The 19,522-nt window shown below is 37.7% G+C and overlaps 1 protein-coding gene across 1 annotated transcript in view; it reads right to left on the reverse strand.

The window, feature by feature from the left end:
- Positions 1 to 4,443: 4,443 nt before the first annotated feature.
- LOC130918077 (uncharacterized) overlaps positions 4,444 to 19,522 on the reverse strand; it is a 56,629-nt gene continuing 41,550 nt past the window's right edge. The window contains exon 8 of the mRNA XM_057839963.1: positions 4,444 to 4,692. Coding sequence (XP_057695946.1) covers positions 4,558 to 4,692 — 135 coding nt within the window. The 3' untranslated portion in view covers positions 4,444 to 4,557. The remainder of the gene's footprint in view (positions 4,693 to 19,522) is intronic.

The raw sequence follows: 19,522 nt of genomic DNA on the forward strand, positions 1-19,522 counted from the left end.
AACTGATTTGTGTACACTCTACCCCTTTCAATCACTTGGCTTATAGGCTTATAGACACCCCCACCCCCATCCCCCTCTTTCACAGGCCAATAGGCCCCCACATGGTGTAAACCGGAAATACATCTCGCTGACGATAGCACCAGCATATTAGTAACTAGTCTAGTTCTTCACTGTATTTCTTGTTTTGTTTGTGTATGTGTTTCTTTTCTTTCTTCTTTTTTATTTCTTTTCTTCTGTCCCCCCATCATCCCTTCCTGTTCACTGTTTTGTCATAATAAAAAGGTATTTTGAATGATCACAATGGGAGTATGTCAGACTCTCAATGTGAAACATTAAAACTGTTCGGACTATCCGGGCACTTAGACTTCCATTCTCTGTGTCAAACAGCTGAACAGGACAGGTTTAAAAAAAAAAAAAAAAAAAAAAAAAACTAGCAAGCTAAAAATTTAGCAAATTCCCATTTGAAATTCTTCTCATTTTGACAGCATGTTTTATAAACGTCCAAATTTAAGACCACGCTGCCCATTGTCGCCTAATCTCTGTTGTATTCTGGGCTGTTGGGGGACGCGTATCAATAAGCATTTGCTTTTTTCCCGTCTTCCTTTGTCTGTCATCGTCTTTTTCGGGCAAATTATTCTATAGTCTGTGTCAATGTTTCTTCTTTCTGGCCAAACTATCCCACACTCTGTAACTGTCAATGATTCTGATGATGATGACAATGACAATGACAATAAATTCATTCATTCATTCATTCCCTCATACCAAATGCGAGTCAACCTTCCACTGAGCAAACCAGTTCTTCCTCCCATCAGATCGAGGACTAGCAGTTAAAAAGCATTTTTCCCCATTTCTCCCCATTTTTGTTTGTTTTTAGCTGTTTTCGGCAGATTTTTAATTTTTGAGGGTTTGGCAGTTTTTTGTGGGGTTTAGTTTGAGTGATTTACGATTTTTTTTTAATTTGCTTTTTTTTTCAGTTTTGCATTTCTTCTAGTTTTCACACTTTGCAGGATTTTTTTAAAAAATACCTTATAGCGTGGTACTATTTTTTGTGGTTATGGAAGGAATTTTGTGGGGTTGTTGGGTGCTTTTGCAGTTTTTTTTTCCATTGCCTCGATTGATGTTTTACCTTATAACATGGTTCTTAGTTGTTTTTTTTTTCACAATTTTGCAGGTTTTTTTTTTCAGTTTTGCAAATTTTTTTTGCACTTTATCACACTTCACAGGATGTTGTTAACTTTTAGCGTTTTTCATATTTTTTTGTAGATTCAGCTGGGTTTTTATATGTTTTTTTTGTTTTTTTTTTCGGGGTTTTTTTGTGTGTGCTGTTTGTTTTTGTGGTGGGGGGGTTGTTGTAGTTTTTCTGCGTTTAGCTCTTTTCCATGCATGGTTTACTGTTTTTTTTGTTCAAAATTTTCTTTTGTGATTTTGCAAGGTTTTTTTTGTGGGTGTTTTAGCTGTTTTCTTCTCATAGTTAATCTCAGACATGATGTTTATGGAAGACTTTTTTGGGGGGGGGGTTTTGCTTTTTTGCAGTTTTTTCCCACAGGTTTTTTGTTTGTTTGTTTGTTTGTTTGTTTGTTTATTGCCTTATTTAAAATAATATATGTTTTTTTATGGCCTGTGGATAAATATGTGCCAGTCACACTAATACTACACTTTCATGTTAAATAGAGGGCCGCAAAATATTATCCCGCGGACCTCAATTGGCTCCTGGACCAAAAATTTGAGACATCTGCTTCAGACGCTTTAGTAGGCTTTCCCTGACTTTTCAAAAATATATATTTTAAAGCCCCTCCTAATGATTCTGTTTTAATAAAATTTGTAAAATTTTGTAAAATTTTCAATCAAAAAAATAAACTAGTAGCTCGCCATTGTTGACGTCGCCGAGGAGTGACGTCGCATGGGCTTCCTGCCGTTCTTCCACAGTGTCTTTAACTACGTAAGGTAATGATTGAAACACACCACAAGGTGTCAATGGCGAGTTTTAAATTACTTATAAATCAAGCCAATGAGTGTGTTTTGTCCCTCGACTGACGCCATAGTTCCCTGTTTACTGGGTCCATCCATTGTATTTGACGGTCATTTGAGTGCTGGCTTCACAACTTACGAGACCTCTGATAGTTTGTATATTGTTACTAAATATTGCCATCCAGTGTACTAATATTTGTTGAGCTAAACGAAATGTTTGAATAGAGTTTGACCAAAGTCTGACTAAGTTTTATGTTTATTTTGCATAGCTATTTTGATTGGGAATTAACTTTTTTTTTTTGAGAGAGATAGGAATATTATTTTTGTTGTGCTTTCACTAAATGATACTTATGTTTGTTGTGAAGGAGTTGCTGAAGCTTATGCCAATAAACGGCGCGGTCCAATGAACGCCTGTGTCCCCTTGCCTTTCTCTGCCTCTTTGCTCTCAATGTGCAAAAAATGGCGTAATTGTAATCAGTTTGAGGCAATGCATGAGCGGGTCAGATAGGGTTTTGCTGTTAAAAATTTTTTACTTTTTTTTTTTTTTTTAAATGCCCTCCTGTCCAAAAATTTTCTTCCCCCAGAAAATTGAGATTTTAAGCTTTCCAATGATGTATCACACGTGGTTATCGGACAATTTGGAAATTTGGCCAAATTGGGGATCTCAGAGCTATAGACCCTACTCACGTGACGTCACAGCCACGCCCCCGCGCCATGATGTCCGCATACTCGCCATAGAAATGCATTAGCGCTTCGTAAATTCTTCCTATTATTGCACGTTTTACTGCTCGTCAACATTAATACTCAAAATGGTCAAAAGTCGTGTGTGGCGGTCGGTTGCAAAAACAGAGAAGATAGACGGAGAGACTTGAATTTTTACCGTATTCCGAGAGACACGAAGAGGAGGCCGCGATTGACTGCTGCAATTCGACGAGACAACTGGGCTCCAAACGACTACCACAGATTATGTAGTAGTCATTTTATATCTGGTAAGATGCATTTAATATATATTTAGAGGGTTTCGGGCTGACAACCACAATTAAGATCATTGCTAGGCTAATCGCCGACAACATACACGTATGTATGTAGTTAGTGCTATCGCTAAACCATATAAACATTAAAAGCCCTAGCTCCATTGACAAATGACATGAAATACATTAGACTTGACAGTGGATGTTAGCAAGAACAAAAGATTTTCAATTGAAAATTTCGTAACTCACCTTCCCGAGCACAAGATTCCTGCCGAATTTTCGTGTACGAGGACGTGTTTCACCTAACCAGCAACGTAGCATTTATAAGCCTCCAAGCTCTTAAAGTTTTTCAAACTTTCGTGAGAATAGGCTGATTTTGTGTGGGTATCAGATGTCAGGCGAAGCCAGCGGGTCGAAAAACATCGATTTAGGCATCAAATACGGATCTGGCGACATCTGCGACATTCGCCTGACATCTGATACAGCAGTTTCTTTTAAAGAGGGGTGCAAGAGCAGAAACTGCTTTTTCAGTCTTGTCTGTGTTTTCCACCATATAAATATATTAGGGCTGTCAAAATTATCACGTTAACGGGCGGTAATTAATTTTTTAAAATTAATCACGTTAAAATATTTGACGCAATTAACGCACATGCCCGCTCAAACAGATTAAAATGACAGCACTGTAATGTCCGCTCGTTACTTATTTTTGGGTGTTTTGCGCCCTCTGCTGGCGCTTGGGTCCAAATGAGTTGGGTGGGTGTGAGCACAATGAGTGAGCATGGTGTAATTATTGACATCAACAATGGCGAGCTACTAGTTTATTTTTTGATTGAAATTTTACAAATTTTAATAAAACGAAAACATTAAGAGGGGTTTTAATATAAAATTTGTATAACTTGTACTAACATTTATCTTTTAAGAACTACAAGTCTTTCTATCCATGGATCGCTTTAAGAGAATGTTAATAATGTTAATGCCATTTTGTTGATTTGTTGTTATAATAAACAAATATAGTACTTATGTACTGTATGTTGAATATATATATCCATCTTGTGTCTTATCTTTCCATTCCAACAATAATTTACAGAAAAATATGGCATATTTTATAGATGGTTTGAATTGCGATTAATTAATTTTTAAGCTGTAATTAACTCGTTTAAAAATTGTAATCGTTTGACAGCCCTAATATACACACACACACACACATATATATATATACATGTATATATATTTATTTATTTATTTATTTTTCTAGAATGACAACCATAAACCAAAAATCATTAATGTCAGAAGGTGATATTTATCTTCTCCTGCGAGCGTCTGCCGGAGGACCCTGACATTCCAGGAGAATTTATGGAATCAACAGGCATGAAATTCATTTCTTCACATGGTTGCTTCTGCACCTCCTAATCATAACCTGCACTGACAATTCAATCCTGCACTCCAGCGCCTTGCTGCACGCTTTTTTTTTTTTTTTTTTTTTTAGGTTCTTCCACTTCCTTAATTGCGTGGTACCTCTCCTCACCTCATTAGGCTCCAAAGAAAACAATTAACCATGTCAACGTTCATTACAGTAATGGCCGTAAGAGAGCAAGTGACCCGCTTCTTCGCCACAACTTCACCCGGGCAGACGGACCGACTTCTGGTCAGGAAGAAGGGGGTTGCAGTAGGGTGGTGTTTGTTTTTGTAGTGCACCAGTGTCAAACTCAAGGCTCGGGGGCCAAATCCGGCCAGGCACGTCATTTTGTGTGGCCTGCGAAAGTAAATCTGCATTAACTTTTTTTCTCAGGGAAATGAACTAAAAATTCAATTGAAATTTCTGTAGTACTCCATGAGAATATTATATATCAGATATTATATGGTATTATATGTCAAAGAATATTTATCGTTATACCCCATTTTACAAAATTCTAAATAGCATCTTTTTTTTTTTTTTTTATGGGTGTTTTTTTTTTTTTTTTTTTTTAAATTAAAAAATAATTAAATAAATTAATACATCAAATATATTTTTTAATTAAATAAATACATTTAAAAGAAAGAACAAAAGCATCTTTACTGTTTATTCTTTTTTTTTTTCATTTAAAAGAATTAAAAATAGAATAAGAAGAAATATAAAATAGTTGGATGTTTGAATTAGGGCCGCAACTAACGATTCTTTTCATATTTGATTAGTTGTCCGATTAATTAAACGATTAATCATTAAATGTCACTTCTTTCACTTACCTTCACAATTTTCCTCAAAGTTGTTTTCGGCATGTTGTAAGTAGCAATGAAGACAAAAGGTATCACAATTTCTTTAAACTGTATCGATTCTCAAATTCATTGGCAAATAATTTATTAATCGATTTAATCCATTAGTTGCTGCACCTTCATTAAGAGACTAGTTCAGACAGTAAGTTGTCCGAAAATTGGCAAAAATGTGAATTGTTGTTTGCCAAAGTAAAAGCAGATTTTTGTTCTTGTCCTACTTTAACAAAAATATAATGAAATCGGATAATATTTACAACTGAGAAGTTGTGCATTTGTTATAATTTCAAGAATTTAGACAGATTTAAGGTGAATGTTCTAAACGATTAATCGGATATCAAAGTAGTTTTCGATTCATTTGCTAATTAATTAAGTTGTTGATTAATCGATTAATTGTTGAACCTCTGGTTAAAGTATAAAACATATAAATACAGAACTAAAATGGAAAAAATTCAAATTGACAAATAAATGAATACGAATATTTACAGTGTAGTCCTCTTTTATATTTTTAATTAAATACAAAAAATAAATATAAATATAAAAATGTGAAAAAATATATAGAATGAAAAATAAAAACAAATATTTGCTGTTTACTCCTTTTCAGTTAAAATTTAAATAAAAAGTGCCAATGTAGTCACCCCAGTCAAAAATTGTATCAAAAAAGTTGCTTCCATCAAAAAAAAAAAAAAACAACGTGTTTGAATGCAAAAAATGAATTTGAAACTCAAAAGAATGCATGTGAAAGCTATTTTTGTTAGGTTTTGTGTTTGTTTTCTCCTAGTGTGACTTGTCCCTGTGATTGCCCATTGATTTCACCTGATGTGCCTTCTCCTAGACTATCCTCCTGTGCTCACCTGTTCCTTGTTGTCTCGTTATCCCTTGTCTGCTTGTGTGTATATAAGCTCCCATTTTCTGTTCACTCCTTGCTGCGTCATTGTCTACGTCTATGTCTACGTCAATGCCAACGTCAATTTCAAGCCCTTTCCGCGCCCTCGTGTACCAGTACCTCTGTTTAAGTAAGTTTTGGTTTGAACCTTGCCTTTTGATCCCTAGTGTTTTTGTTTGTACTTTGTGCTTTTGTTAGTTGTAATTAAAACCATTTTTTGAGTTCTCTGCCACCTGCCTCGCTGCCTTTTTCGTTTTCCCTGCATTTGGGTCCACACAACCTGCCTGCCTGCCCGATTCCCTGACAATTTTTCTTTGAATTTTGGGGGGGATTGTAGCAACTTTTTTGATTGAAGTAATGCTGATTTGTGTTTGGGCCGCATTTTGGCTAAGACGTTTTTGTCTTATTCAATCAAAAAATAAGTTGCTTCAAAAAATATATATTTTCAAAAAGAAAAATCACTTCAATCAAAAAAAAAAAAAAAAAGAAATTCCAATCATAGAAAACATTTTTGAATGCGAAAAAATATTTGAGATTGAAAATTTTTCATTTGAACACTTAATCACTTAATTTTCATTGAAAAACTTTTATTTGATTGAAGCAATCCTTTATGTGTTTGGGCCATATTATGGGTAGCGCATTTGTGTCTAAATCAATCAATCCCCAAAAAAAGTTGCTTTAATCAAAAAAAAAAATATTTTCAAAGAAAAAAATCATTTGAAAAATAAAATTGCCCTCCTCTAATGTTTTTTTTTTTTTGGGGGGGGGGGGAATTATATGCAAAGCAAATGACCGTCTAAGGTGCTATTCACATGATCTTTTCAAAAAATTATTTTGACGCCATTATAAAAATATATATATATTTTTTTGTTCATTTCATTCATTTTTGTTGCAGTTTTATCGCTTTATAACTTTTATATAGATAGGAAAGTCAATTTCATGCAATGACACTTTTCAGCCACCAGGGGAGGCCTGGCCCCCTCCTAAAATCCGCTTATGGGGGCAGGGCTACATTTCTCATGAATGTGAACCTAATTAATTGATATGCTAAATAGTGTACATAGTTATGTACATAGTTAATTATGATTATGTGGTGTGTATGTTGTCTTGTGTGAGCAACATATGAGGTTATGCAGCACCCGTCTCTCTGTAAGCAGCTTCTTGCTAACGTTTTTCTGGTTCGATAGTTTCCAGAGAGTTCACTACATTTTTGACAGTTTAATTAACGTGAACAGTAGAAAACACAAATAGTAGGACACTTCTTACGAAGCAGCTTCCTACTTGAGTTTTGCAGGTCAGCAGGTTCAGACAGTTTAATGTGATGTTAACTCTGATACAGGTCGGTGTTAGGTTTTGAGTTGGTTACCTCCTAGTGTGTCCCTGTGATTGCCCATTAATTTCACCTGTTGTGCCTGCTCCCAGTGTATCCTCAAATCTGCAGCCTCCTGTGCCTCCCACCTGTTCCTCGTTGTCTCGTTAACCCTTGTCTGTGTGTGTATATAAGCTTCCACTTTCTTTTCACTCCTTTTCGCAACATTTTCAATGTGCATGTCCACGTTTTTGTCAGTGTTTTCCCTCAGTTCCTTGTGTTCCTCGTCCTGCTTTGAAAGTAAGTTGATTTGTAAGCCTGCTTTTTGTTTAAGAGTTTTTGGATCCCCTGGTCGTTTTGTTGGTACTATGTTTTTGTGTTGGCATTAATTAAAACATTATTGCACCGCTTTTTATGCCTCACCTCTATTTCTCTGCACTTGGGTCCACACACCACCTGCCTGCCCGCAGTACCTGACAATCGCACTTTCACAATGTTGGAGTCTTTTTGAATTACTTACAGTGACTGCTGCTGGCCGAAAAAAACTTCTAATATCCCTCCTCTTCGAGGGGGGGGGGGGGGGTGGCATGTTGTGGACATGTATTTCTGTCGGGGCTGTGTGAGTGTGAGTGTGCATGTGTATGTCGGGGGTGGGTCAAGTCATCAGCCAATCATACGTGCTTTTGAGGGGGAAAAATGGACTAATGCATTCAGCAAGTTAACAGTTAATGTGCATTCACCCAAACAGATTGGGTGAACGGGGGTCAGAGATACATGTCTCACAAATATGAATCTAATTAATCGATAGGCGAATGATCAATGCAAAATAAATCTGTATCGACTTATACCAACTTTCATGTGTATTGGTTCACGTGATACATCGTTCGATTCAAACCTTTGTTTTCAAAAACTACGTATACTTAAGAAACATCTTGAAAATTTCCAGAATGAGTGTCTGGATTTTTTTTTTTTTTTTTCCCGCAAATTTAAATTGCAATATTTGAACAGAATGTAATTATATTAACATACACAATAATCTTTTAACTATCTAGGAATGCAAAAAGTAAACAATTGTCTTAAGACCAATCTACATTGTCTGTCTAAATAAAGAAATTAAATACAACTGAAAAAAACGTCTTAGTTAGGGAATACCAAAAATATCTTCCTTCAGGTAGGGTTTGTCCAGAAAGACAACCAAACTCAACATAAAAAAGAAAGCTCCTTTGGGCTGTTTTAAGACCACATAAATAAAATAAAAATGAAAATTGGGGAGAAGGGGTCAAACCTCGGCTCACTACATTTCTCACAATTAACGTTAACAGTAGAAAACATACTGAAGGACACTTCTCTCAAAGCAGCTTCCTACTCTAGTTTTGGTGAGCAAATTAATACAGTTTAATATTATGCTAACTCTAATGCAGGTCAGACTTTCCGTAGCAAAATTATTGGTGTGTTCCCCATCTCCACAACATTGACATCTTTTTACATTACTTACAGTGGTTGCTGCTGGCCGAAATAAAATTGTAATATCCATCGTTTTCGAAGGGGGCAGAGGAGGCGGCATGTTGTTGACATGTTGTATTTCTGTCTGGGCTGTGAGTGCGTATGGGGGGGGGGGTTATGTCATCAGCCAATCAAACGTGTGTTTGAGGGAAAGAAATGGACTGGCACATTCAGCAAGTGAAAAGGGGTAAATGTCAGCCTGAACATGATGATAGTACTTCACTCAATAACGGTAGGGTCATTCTATCCATACAACATATGGAAAAACAATCTAAATTATCTATTAGGCTCGAGCATTTACGTCACAGCAACACGGGATCACGCGCGATTTGCGACAATGCAGCCATATTGGAAGCACGACTGCATCACGGGACATTTAAACTTAATGGCAAATACAATTCAACTACGAGTGCCAAAGATGGAAAAAAGTAAGGAAAACTTGCCACTTCGATACAGAGACAAACTTGTTACCACGCCAATGGACAGATATGTGAGCAAACTTAAAGGATGTGAACAATGTTGACCCTTACGAGCAAGCCGAACACAAATGGAATAAAGATATCGACAAGCTTCCACCACTACGCGAAATGGACATCATGCTGTATTTAGTGTTTGGTGTAAGTTACTACACTCATCAGCAATTCCGAAACTACAAATCGCTACAAAGCTACGAACAGTTTTTCTGCGGATGGGTGCAGGACCTGCACATTATGACCATAGCAAACGGCAACACCATCTTTCTAGCAAAGATAGGCAATGTGTGTTTACATTTTCATTGTCATGAATATCTGAATTTGTGCTATGCTGAGCTGTGATAGTTAAGTGACAAATCAATGCTGTGTTTTAGAAAACAGATTTGTTGCAGACAATGTAGCCTTTGTACAAATTCTTTGCCACTATCTCACGGCAACATGTGACAGCTTTTTCATTTAGAAACGACAGGAATTATGTCTTATGAAGACAATGCACATGTTTGCATGCTAGTTGTTTAGCTGTAGCTATAGCTAACAACAGGCCGACTTAGGGCATAAAGTTACCGAAATTTGCGTCGACAAACGAAATTAACTTACCGGAGTGGAGGTGCATAGAGCAAACTCTGTGTGTAACTGGAGAATCAAACGTTATGCCCTTCCTTCTGATCGAGGCCACCCATGTCATTCTTCGACGTTTGGTAAGTTCAGATATGAGCTTTCCCTCGCCTTTTCTCCATGTAGGGATCCGGAAGAAACTCAATGGGGTTCCGTCGAGCTGTACATTCTCCTTTCTATTCGATCGGTTGTTGCAGTTCTTTACCGAACAATAATTTCCAATCATTTTAAAAGTGCGACCTGAGTCGAAATGCCTCACTGTTTATGTTTCCCGAAGTTCTGACACCGAACTTCCTGCTTCCAACATGGCGATAGGGGCGGAAACCTCGCGAGTGCCACGTCATACGCTCAAGCCTTATATAACTGAACTCATGATATAATGCTAATAAGGTTGCTTAAAAGTTGGTAGGGACAATTTCAGCATCCTGAAAACTTGGTAGTGTCATGTCCCTACCGTCCCTATGCAAATCTACGCCCTTGGGTAAATGTAAGTTTGAACATAGTGAAAATACTGGTAATTCACTGAATAACGGTTGGGTCAATTCTATCCTTACAACATATGGGAAGACGATCTAAATTACCTGTAGAACTGAACTTATTATGTATATAATGCATATAAGGTTGGTCGGGACAATTGAGCATCCTGAAAGTTGGTAGTGTTTGTCCCTACTGTCCCTATGCAAACCTACACCCTTGAATTAAATGCACTTTTCACCAAAGGCCATAACAGTCATAATAACCCAATAAAGTAAAAAATAGGATACTGTGAGGTACAATAAGGTACTGCTTACACGACTGGAGACTATAGACCAGGGGTGGGCAAACCGGTCCTCAAGGGCCGCTGTGGGTCCTGGTCTTTGTTCCAACTGACCCAGCACAGATAGTTTAACCAATGCGGTTTCAGCAGAAATGAGAAGCACCTGACTGCAATCGACTGATTGCACTTGTAAAACAGCAGATTGCTGAAAGGGTGTCCTCTTAATGGGTTGCAACAAAAACCCGCACCCACTGCGGCCCTTTGTGGAATTAATTGCCCACCCCTGCTATAGACCCTACTCACCAATGTCACAGAATGACGTGTCGCTGTATCCGGCCGCCATATTGTCCGTCTTTGTTTATCCGTATTCTCAATGGTTTCAATTTGTCGTGCAATTTATAGTGCAATTCATGGAAGCCCCGGTGCGTTCAGACGCTGTAAACTCATTGGATGCGTTGCATAAAAAGCGTTATGTGGAAAAGCTTCAGTCTATCCATTGGCCAGATCCATATTTGATGCCTAAATCGATATTTTTCGACCCGTTGTCTTCGCCCTCTCTGCCTGATATCTGCTACCCTGATATCTACAACTATCTTGCCCACACAAAATCAGCCTATTCTCACGAAAGTTTGAAAAACTTTAAGAGCAGCACTCTAAGCAACATTACCCCGTGTGAGCCTTTACTTCCAATTTTCTAAAATGGCGACAATCAATCAAAAAAAAAAGTTGACTGCGATGGCCGACGCTTCAAGGATAGGTGGATATTGGACTATTTCTTCAATAAAACACGCAACAACTGTGTCTGCCTCATTTGCAAAGAGACAGTCGCTGTTTTCAAAGAGTTCGATGTGACGCGATAATGATATTACCGAACAAGACACGCTGACATGTACGACAACATTACAGGGAAGATACGCAGCGAGAAATTAGAGCAACTTGAAGCTAGTTTAATTTCACAGCAGCAGTATTTCGCAAGAGCCCGAGTGTCGAAAGAGAACGCCACAAAGACGAGACTGTTGAAGTTATGAATTAAAAAAAATAATAAAGCAAATGTGACACACAGAAGGGCTTGCTAAAATTTGATTAAATATATTGATCTATGTAAATCAGCCAAGGTAGCCCCCCGCATTTTTACCACACCAAATCTGGCCCCCTTTGCAAAAGGTTTGGACACACCTGTTTAACTGATGATCCGTAGACGAGGCTAGCTTCTTTCACTTGGCACCAGCTAAATATGATTCAAAATGTAATTATGGTGGAAGAAATAAGCATCTTGAATTTGAAACTGTATGTTGTCGGCGATTAGCCCCGCAATGATCTTAATTGTGGTTGTCAGCCCAAAACCCTCTAAATATATATTAAATGCATCTTACCAGATATAAAATGACTACTACATAATCTGTGGTAATCGTTTGGAGCCCAGTTTTCTCATCGAATTGCAGCAGTCCATCTCGCTCTCCTCTCCGGGTCTCTCGGAATATGGTAGAACTTCAAGTCTCTTTGTCTATCTTCTCTGTTATTGCAACCAACCGCCACACTAATTATTAATGTTAACGAGCAGAAAAACACGCCATAATAGGAGGAATTTACGTAGCGGTAATTCGTCAACACGACGAATAGACGGACAATATGGCGCGGAGGCGTGGTTGTGACGTCATGTGAGTAAGGTCTATATGGCGGACGAGACTCAGGCATCAAATCACAAGTTGGGTATGTCGTAACCCGGGTATTACCTGCACTTATTTGGCAAAGTTATGGTGTTAGTGATGTAAAAACAGCTTATTTTTAAAGCAACTCTGCTTGGTCAATCACCGTCAATAGCCGCCAGGGAGTTAAACTGCGCTTGAATGAGTGTGTATTTGTTAAGATGGCAACACTTTAATGGCTGCTTTGACGGATCCCTCCACTCACGCGTGAGCATATTGAACAAGACAATAAAGCACCATTAATGGCCTTGCTCGCTCTAGATGCACGTGTGTGTGCGTATGTGTGTACTGTACTGTCAAGGCAGGCCCCCTTTACTCCCTCCCTGGATTAACGCCGATTGTTTGGGAATGACTCGGACCACACAAGGAGAGCACCAAGGGGATGAAAAAGAAGAATGGAAGCAGAAGAGAGAAATGATGGAGGAGGTAACTTCTACTACAGTACTGCAGTTTAGGAATAGTGAAATTTTACTACTAATTATTATGTCATTTGATCAATACTACAAATACAAGTACATATGTATATATATATATATATAACTATACAGTGGGGCAAATAAGTATTTAGTCAACCACTAATTGTCCAAGCTCTCCCACTTGAAAATATTAGAGAGGCCTGTAATTGTCAACATGGGTAAACCTCAACCACGAGAGACAGAATGTGGGGAAAAAAACAGAAAATCACATTGTTTGATTTTTAAAGAATTTATTTGCAAATCATGGTGGAAAATAAGTATTTGGTCAATACCAAAAGTTCATCTCAATACTTTGAAATAAACAAAAATAAACATTTTCTGTAACTATTCACAAGGTTTTCACACACCGTTGCTGGTATTTTGGCCCATTCCTCCATGCAGATCTCCTCTAGAGCAGTGATGTTTTGGGGCTGTCGTTGGGCAACACGGACTTTCAACTCCCTCCGCATATTTTCTATGGGGTTGAGACCTGGTGACTGGCTAGGCCACTCCAGGACCTTGAAATGCTTCTTACGAAGCCACTCCTTTGTTGCCCTGGCTGTGTGTTTGGGATCATTGTCATGCTGAAAGACCCAGCCACATCTGACTGAGATTGTGGACAGGTGTCTTTTATACAGATAATGAGTTAAAACAGGTGCCATTTATACAGGTAACGAGTGGAGCCTCGTTAGACCTCGTTAGAAGAAGTTAGACCTCTTTGACAGTCAGAAATCTTGCTTGTTTGTAGGTGACCATATACTTATTTTCCACTCTAATTTGAAAATAAATTCTTTAAAAATCAAACAATGTGATTTTCTGTTTTTTTTCCCTACATTCTGTCTCTCATGGTTGAGGTTTACCCATGTTGACAATTACAGGCCTCTCTAATCTTTTCAAGTTGGAGAACTTGCACAGTTGGTGGATGACTAAATACTTATTTGCCCCATTGTATGTATGTATGTATGTTTATATATATATATATATATATATTAGGGCTGTCAAAATTATCGCGTTAACGTGCGGTAATTAATTTTTTAAATTAATCACGTTAAAATATTTGACGCAATTAACGCACATGTCCCGCTCAGAAAGTATTCTGCCTTTTGGTAAGTTTTACAGCAAGGCTTTTTGCGCTGTCCAACAGCGAACTCTTGTGGTCGCTTTGCGACATGGTTTACTATTTTCTTCTTTTCTTCATTATGGCTGCACGACGTCTCGGGCTGATAATGTTGTGCTTATATGATCCTTGGACAAGATTTGTCCGTAAGTATGGTTGTTGTAAAGAATGTACATATTATGTTAGTAAGCGAAATGTTATATTTTTTGTATGAGACGCTTTTTGTTTATGTTTAGTGAACCTGTACAGCGTGCTAAGCTAACGTTGTTGCTAATGCAATGCTGTGTACTTTTTTGTTGTTGTTTCACAACGGTCTAAAGAGGACAGTGGTTTGAGGCCATTTTATTAATAAATCAGATGAAAAAGGAAGAAGTCTGATTATTAAGGCGTCGTTCACTAGCTGTCTAGCTTTGGAAAAAGTAGACGCTTCGGAGTGAGGACAGCATAGACAGATTTAAATGACAGTAGAGTGAAATGCCCACTACAGTCCTTATGTACCGTATGTTGAATGTATATGTCCATCTTGTGTCATATCTTTCCATTCCAACAATTTATTTTACAGAATATATATATATAATTTACAGAAAAATATGGCATATTTTATAGATGGTTTGGATTGCGATTAATTGCGATTAATTACGATTAATTAATTTTTAAGATGTAATTAACTCGATTAAAAATTTTAATCGTTTGACAGCCCTAATATATATATATACAGTGCCTTGCAAAAGTATTCGGCCCCCTTGAATCTTGCAACCTTTCGCCACATTTCAGGCTTCAAACATAAAGATATGAAATTTAATTTTTTTGTCAAGAATCAACAACAAGTGGGACACAATCGTGAAGTGGAACAACATTTATTGGATCATTTAAACTTTTTTAACAAATAAAAAACTGAAAAGTGGGGCGTGCAATATTATTCGGCCCCTTTACTTTCAGTGCAGCAAACTCACTCCAGAAGTTCAGTGAGGATCTCTGAATGATCCAATGTTGTCCTAAATGACCGATGATGATAAATAGAATCCAAATGTGTGTAATCAAGTCTCCGTATAAATGCACCTGCTCTGTGATAGTCTCAGGGTTCTGTTTAAAGTGCAGAGAGCATTATGAAAACCAAGGAACACACCAGGCAGGTCCGAGATACTGTTGTGGAGAAGTTTAAAGCCGGATTTGGATACAAAAAGATTTCCCAAGCTTTAAACATCTCAAGGAGCACTGTGCAAGCCATCATATTGAAATGGAAGGAGCATCAGACCACTGCAAATCAACCAAGACCCGGCCGTCCTTCCAAACTTTCTTCTCAAACAAGGAGAAAACTGATCAGAGATGCAGCCAAGAGGCCCATGATCACTCTGGATGAACTGCAGAGATCTACAGCTGAGGTGGGAGAGTCTGTCCATAGGACAACAATCAGTCGTACACTGCACAAATCTGGCCTTTATGGAAGAGTGGCAAGAACAAAGCCATTTCTCAAAGATATCCATAAAAAGTCTCATTTCAAGTTTGCCACAAGCCACCTGGGAGACACACCAAACATGTGGAAGAAGGTGCTCTGGTCAGATGAAACCAAAATTGAACTTTTTGGCCATAATGCAAAACGATATGTTTGGCGTAAAAGCAACACAGCTCATCACCCTGAACACACCATCCCCACTGTCAAACATGGTGGTGGCAGCATCATGGTTTGGGCCTGCTTTTCTTCAGCAGGGACAGGGAAGATGGTTAAAATTGACGGGAAAATGGATGCAGCCAAATACAGGAACATTCTGGAAGAAAACCTGTTGGTATCTGCACAAGACCTGAGACTGGGACGGAGATTTATCTTCCAACAGGACAATGATCCGAAACATAAAGCCAAATCTACAATGGAATGGTTAAAAAATAAACGTATCCAGGTGTTAGAATGGCCAAGTCAAAGTCCAGACCTGAATCCAATTGAGAATCTGTGGAAAGAGCTGAAGACTGCCGTTCACAAACACTCTCCATCCAACCTCACTGAGCTCGAGCTGTTTTGCAAGGAAGAATGGGCAAGAATGTCAGTCTCTCGATGTGCAAAACTGATAGAAACATACCCCAAGCGACTTGCAGCTGTAATTGGAGCAAAAGATGGCGCTACAAAGTATTAACGCAAGGGGGCCGAATAATATTGCATGCCCCACTTTTCAGTTTTTTATTTGTTAAAAAAGTTTAAATTATCCAATAAATTTTGTTCCACTTCACGATTGTGTCCCACTTGTTGTTGATTCTTGACAAGAAATTAAAATTTTATATTTTTATGTTTGAAGCCTGAAATGTGGCGAAAGGTTGCAAGGTTCAAGGGGGCCGAATACTTTTGCAAGGCACTGTATATATATATATATATATGTATATGTATATGTATATATATATATATATATATATATATACACACACACATACATATATATGTATATATTAGGGCTGTCAAAATTATCGCTTTAACGGGCGTTAATTAATTTTTTAAATTAATCACGTTAAAATATTTGACGCAATTAACGCACCCGCTGGCATATTGCCTCAAACATTACAATGAGGCCGTTTCTGGACATTAAGAGTGAAGAGAATGCCACCGGGCGCTTGGGGGCAGCGCCGTTCCATACTCATGTTATGTCTTCTAAACGTGGGAGAATTAGTAGTTGTGAGACGTTTATGCTGTATTCACAATGCAATGCAAATTGCTATTTGTGCTCCACACATATTTCGGTAAGTTTTCATTCTTTTAGTGGCAATTATGTGTCTCTTGTTTTATTTTGGGTAAGATATGTACAGATACAGTGGTGAGAACAAGTATTTGATACACTGCCAATGGGTTTTGCCAGTGTATCAAATACTTGTTCTCCCCACTGTATATGTTATACAGTAAAGGCGAGTGGACACAGTCGCGCCGTTTATTGGCATAAGCTTCTCCTTCACAACAAACATAAGTATCGTTAGTGAAAGCACAACACAAATAATATTCCTATCTCTCAAAAAAAAAAAAAAAATGTTCTCAAAAAGAAAAGCACTTCAGTCTATCGTAATGAGGCCCTATTCTGACACACAGTTAAACAACAATGCTAAATAAACTGGCATTCCATATCAATTTAGCTGTGCAAAATACACGTAAAACTTTTCACTCTATTTTTATTCTTCTTATTATTATATTAACTCTACTTTTGATTGAAAATTTTACAAATTTTATTAAAACGAAAACATGAAGAGGGGTTTTAATATAAAATTACTATAACTTGTAACTATAACATTTATCGTTTAAGAACTACAAGTCTTTCTATCCGTAGATCACTAACAGAAAGAATGTTAATAATGCCATTTGTGGATTTATTGTTACAATAAACAAATACAGTACTGATGTACAGTATGTTGTATGTATATATCCATCATGTGTCTTATCTTTCCATTCCAACAATAATTTACATAAAAATATGGCATATTTTAGAGATGGTTTGAATTGCGATTAATTGCGATTAATTACGATTAATTAATTTTTAAGCTGTAATTAACTCGATTAAAAATTTTAATCGTTTGACAGCCCTAGTATATATATATACACACATATACGTATGTGTGTGTATGTATATATATATATATATATATATACACATATATGTATATATATGTATGTATGTATGTATGTATATATACCAATGTATGTATGTATATATACGTATGTATGTATACATATATGTATGTTTGTATATGTACGTATGTATATATGTAATATATGGCGGAAAACACAGATAAGGCTGAAAAAGCAGTTTATGCTCTTGCACCCCTCTTAAAAATAAACTGCCATATTTTAAGCCAAAAGCACTGTTCTGTTTTATAGATGTCTATATGCTGCCATAGCAAATTCATGGCACATTAAGCCCCTGGACTATTTTTAATTTGTCCGTTTTACCCTGGAAACACCCGTGTACAGATGTCACGCAACCGCTTTTGTTTCAACTCAGCCATCAAAAGAACGTAAATAATTATATTTATTATTCAAAATGTCTGTCCGAGCCGGGCCAGGCCGTGTCGTGTCGGGCTGGATTTTGTTAGGCCCGATCTAACCCCTACTTGTCAGATACAGAGAGACGCTGGGAAGAACTACGGAGAGTAAATAAATGAATAATAAATATCGGTGAAAACGGATGACGCTACACAAGCTATTTTTCATGCTTGTTGTTAACACTTGTGTATGTAAATCTGATGTTAGTAGATTGTTCTTATTGGAGATGCGTATGTGGCAGCATGGCAGGTTTTTTTTTCCAAACATGGGGTTTTGACAGTTGCCGTCATATATTCGGGATCAAAGCATCGAATGCTGGAACGGCGTTCCGCCTGAAAAGTTCATAAAGTTCACCCCTGCTCACACACGCACACACAGAGCAGCCGAGAGACAGAGGTGACAGCCTGCGCCCACATTTGTTGCTTGTGAAACATTCAGAGGCGACGGCTTTGTATAACCCCGTTTGTATTTTGTTTATTGTGCGTTTCCAGTTGTGGTAGAATACTTGGGGCGAGTTTATGTGATTGTTTTGATGATGTGCGGACGCTAATTGATATAATGCTAATCGTCTGCTATTGCTGTATCAGCAGCTACTTGTCAACGCAAATTTGAATTGCTGTTATTGAAGATTAGTCTGAATTTCATTTTATTTTAGTTTCATTCTGCAAGTGTTGATGTCATGAGCAGCTGAATGAAGTCAGCAAATCGCACGGACGTCTGACATCGTCATTTCGGAGCTTAGCTCACTGTCTAGCTAGGATTTAGCTCCAACAGCTTGGCGAAGACAGTACAATGACGTGTAATACCCCAATTTTCGCACTATAAGGCGCACCTGACTATAAGCCGCCACCCACAAAAATTGGCATGAAAACGGCATTTCTTCATAGATAAGTCACACCGGACTATAAGCCGCAGCTGTCCTCACTGTATTATGGGATAATAACACCAAAAGATATTAACCGGTAATACTTCATTTGACAGCAAAATCAAACAACTTTCATAAGACCAAATGAACCCCCATGAAGCTTTGAACCACTTGGTTGCAATGCTTCATTGCTTCAAGAAGCTTCATTTGGTCATCACTGCTCCCTTGGGCGAGACAGTCAACCTCTGCTACCATCTGCGGTCAACACTGTTGTTGTCCAACATGCCTCCTAGCATGCATTGCAGCGCGACAGATGCAAATAACTATGAAAATTCATGTTCTGTGCTCATTATTTCTTCAGCTACTGTTCCAGTTGTTTCATTATTGCTAGTTATGGTATTTGGTAACACTATATTTGACAGTGGCGCCATAAGACTGTCATTAGACAATGATAATTATGCTATGACACTGTCATGAGCATTTATGAATGTTTATAACAGATGTCATTTAGTGTTATCTGGCAAATTATCTCACTTTTGGATGTAAAAATTCAAGCTGGACATAAATGGAGTTAGTGCAGTGCTTCTCAGTTATTTTCTGTTACGCCCCCCCCAAGGAAGACGTAAATGTTTCGCGCCCCC

The sequence above is a fragment of the Corythoichthys intestinalis genome, chromosome 6, assembly GCF_030265065.1.
Source record: "Corythoichthys intestinalis isolate RoL2023-P3 chromosome 6, ASM3026506v1, whole genome shotgun sequence".
Taxonomy (NCBI): domain Eukaryota; kingdom Metazoa; phylum Chordata; class Actinopteri; order Syngnathiformes; family Syngnathidae; genus Corythoichthys; species Corythoichthys intestinalis.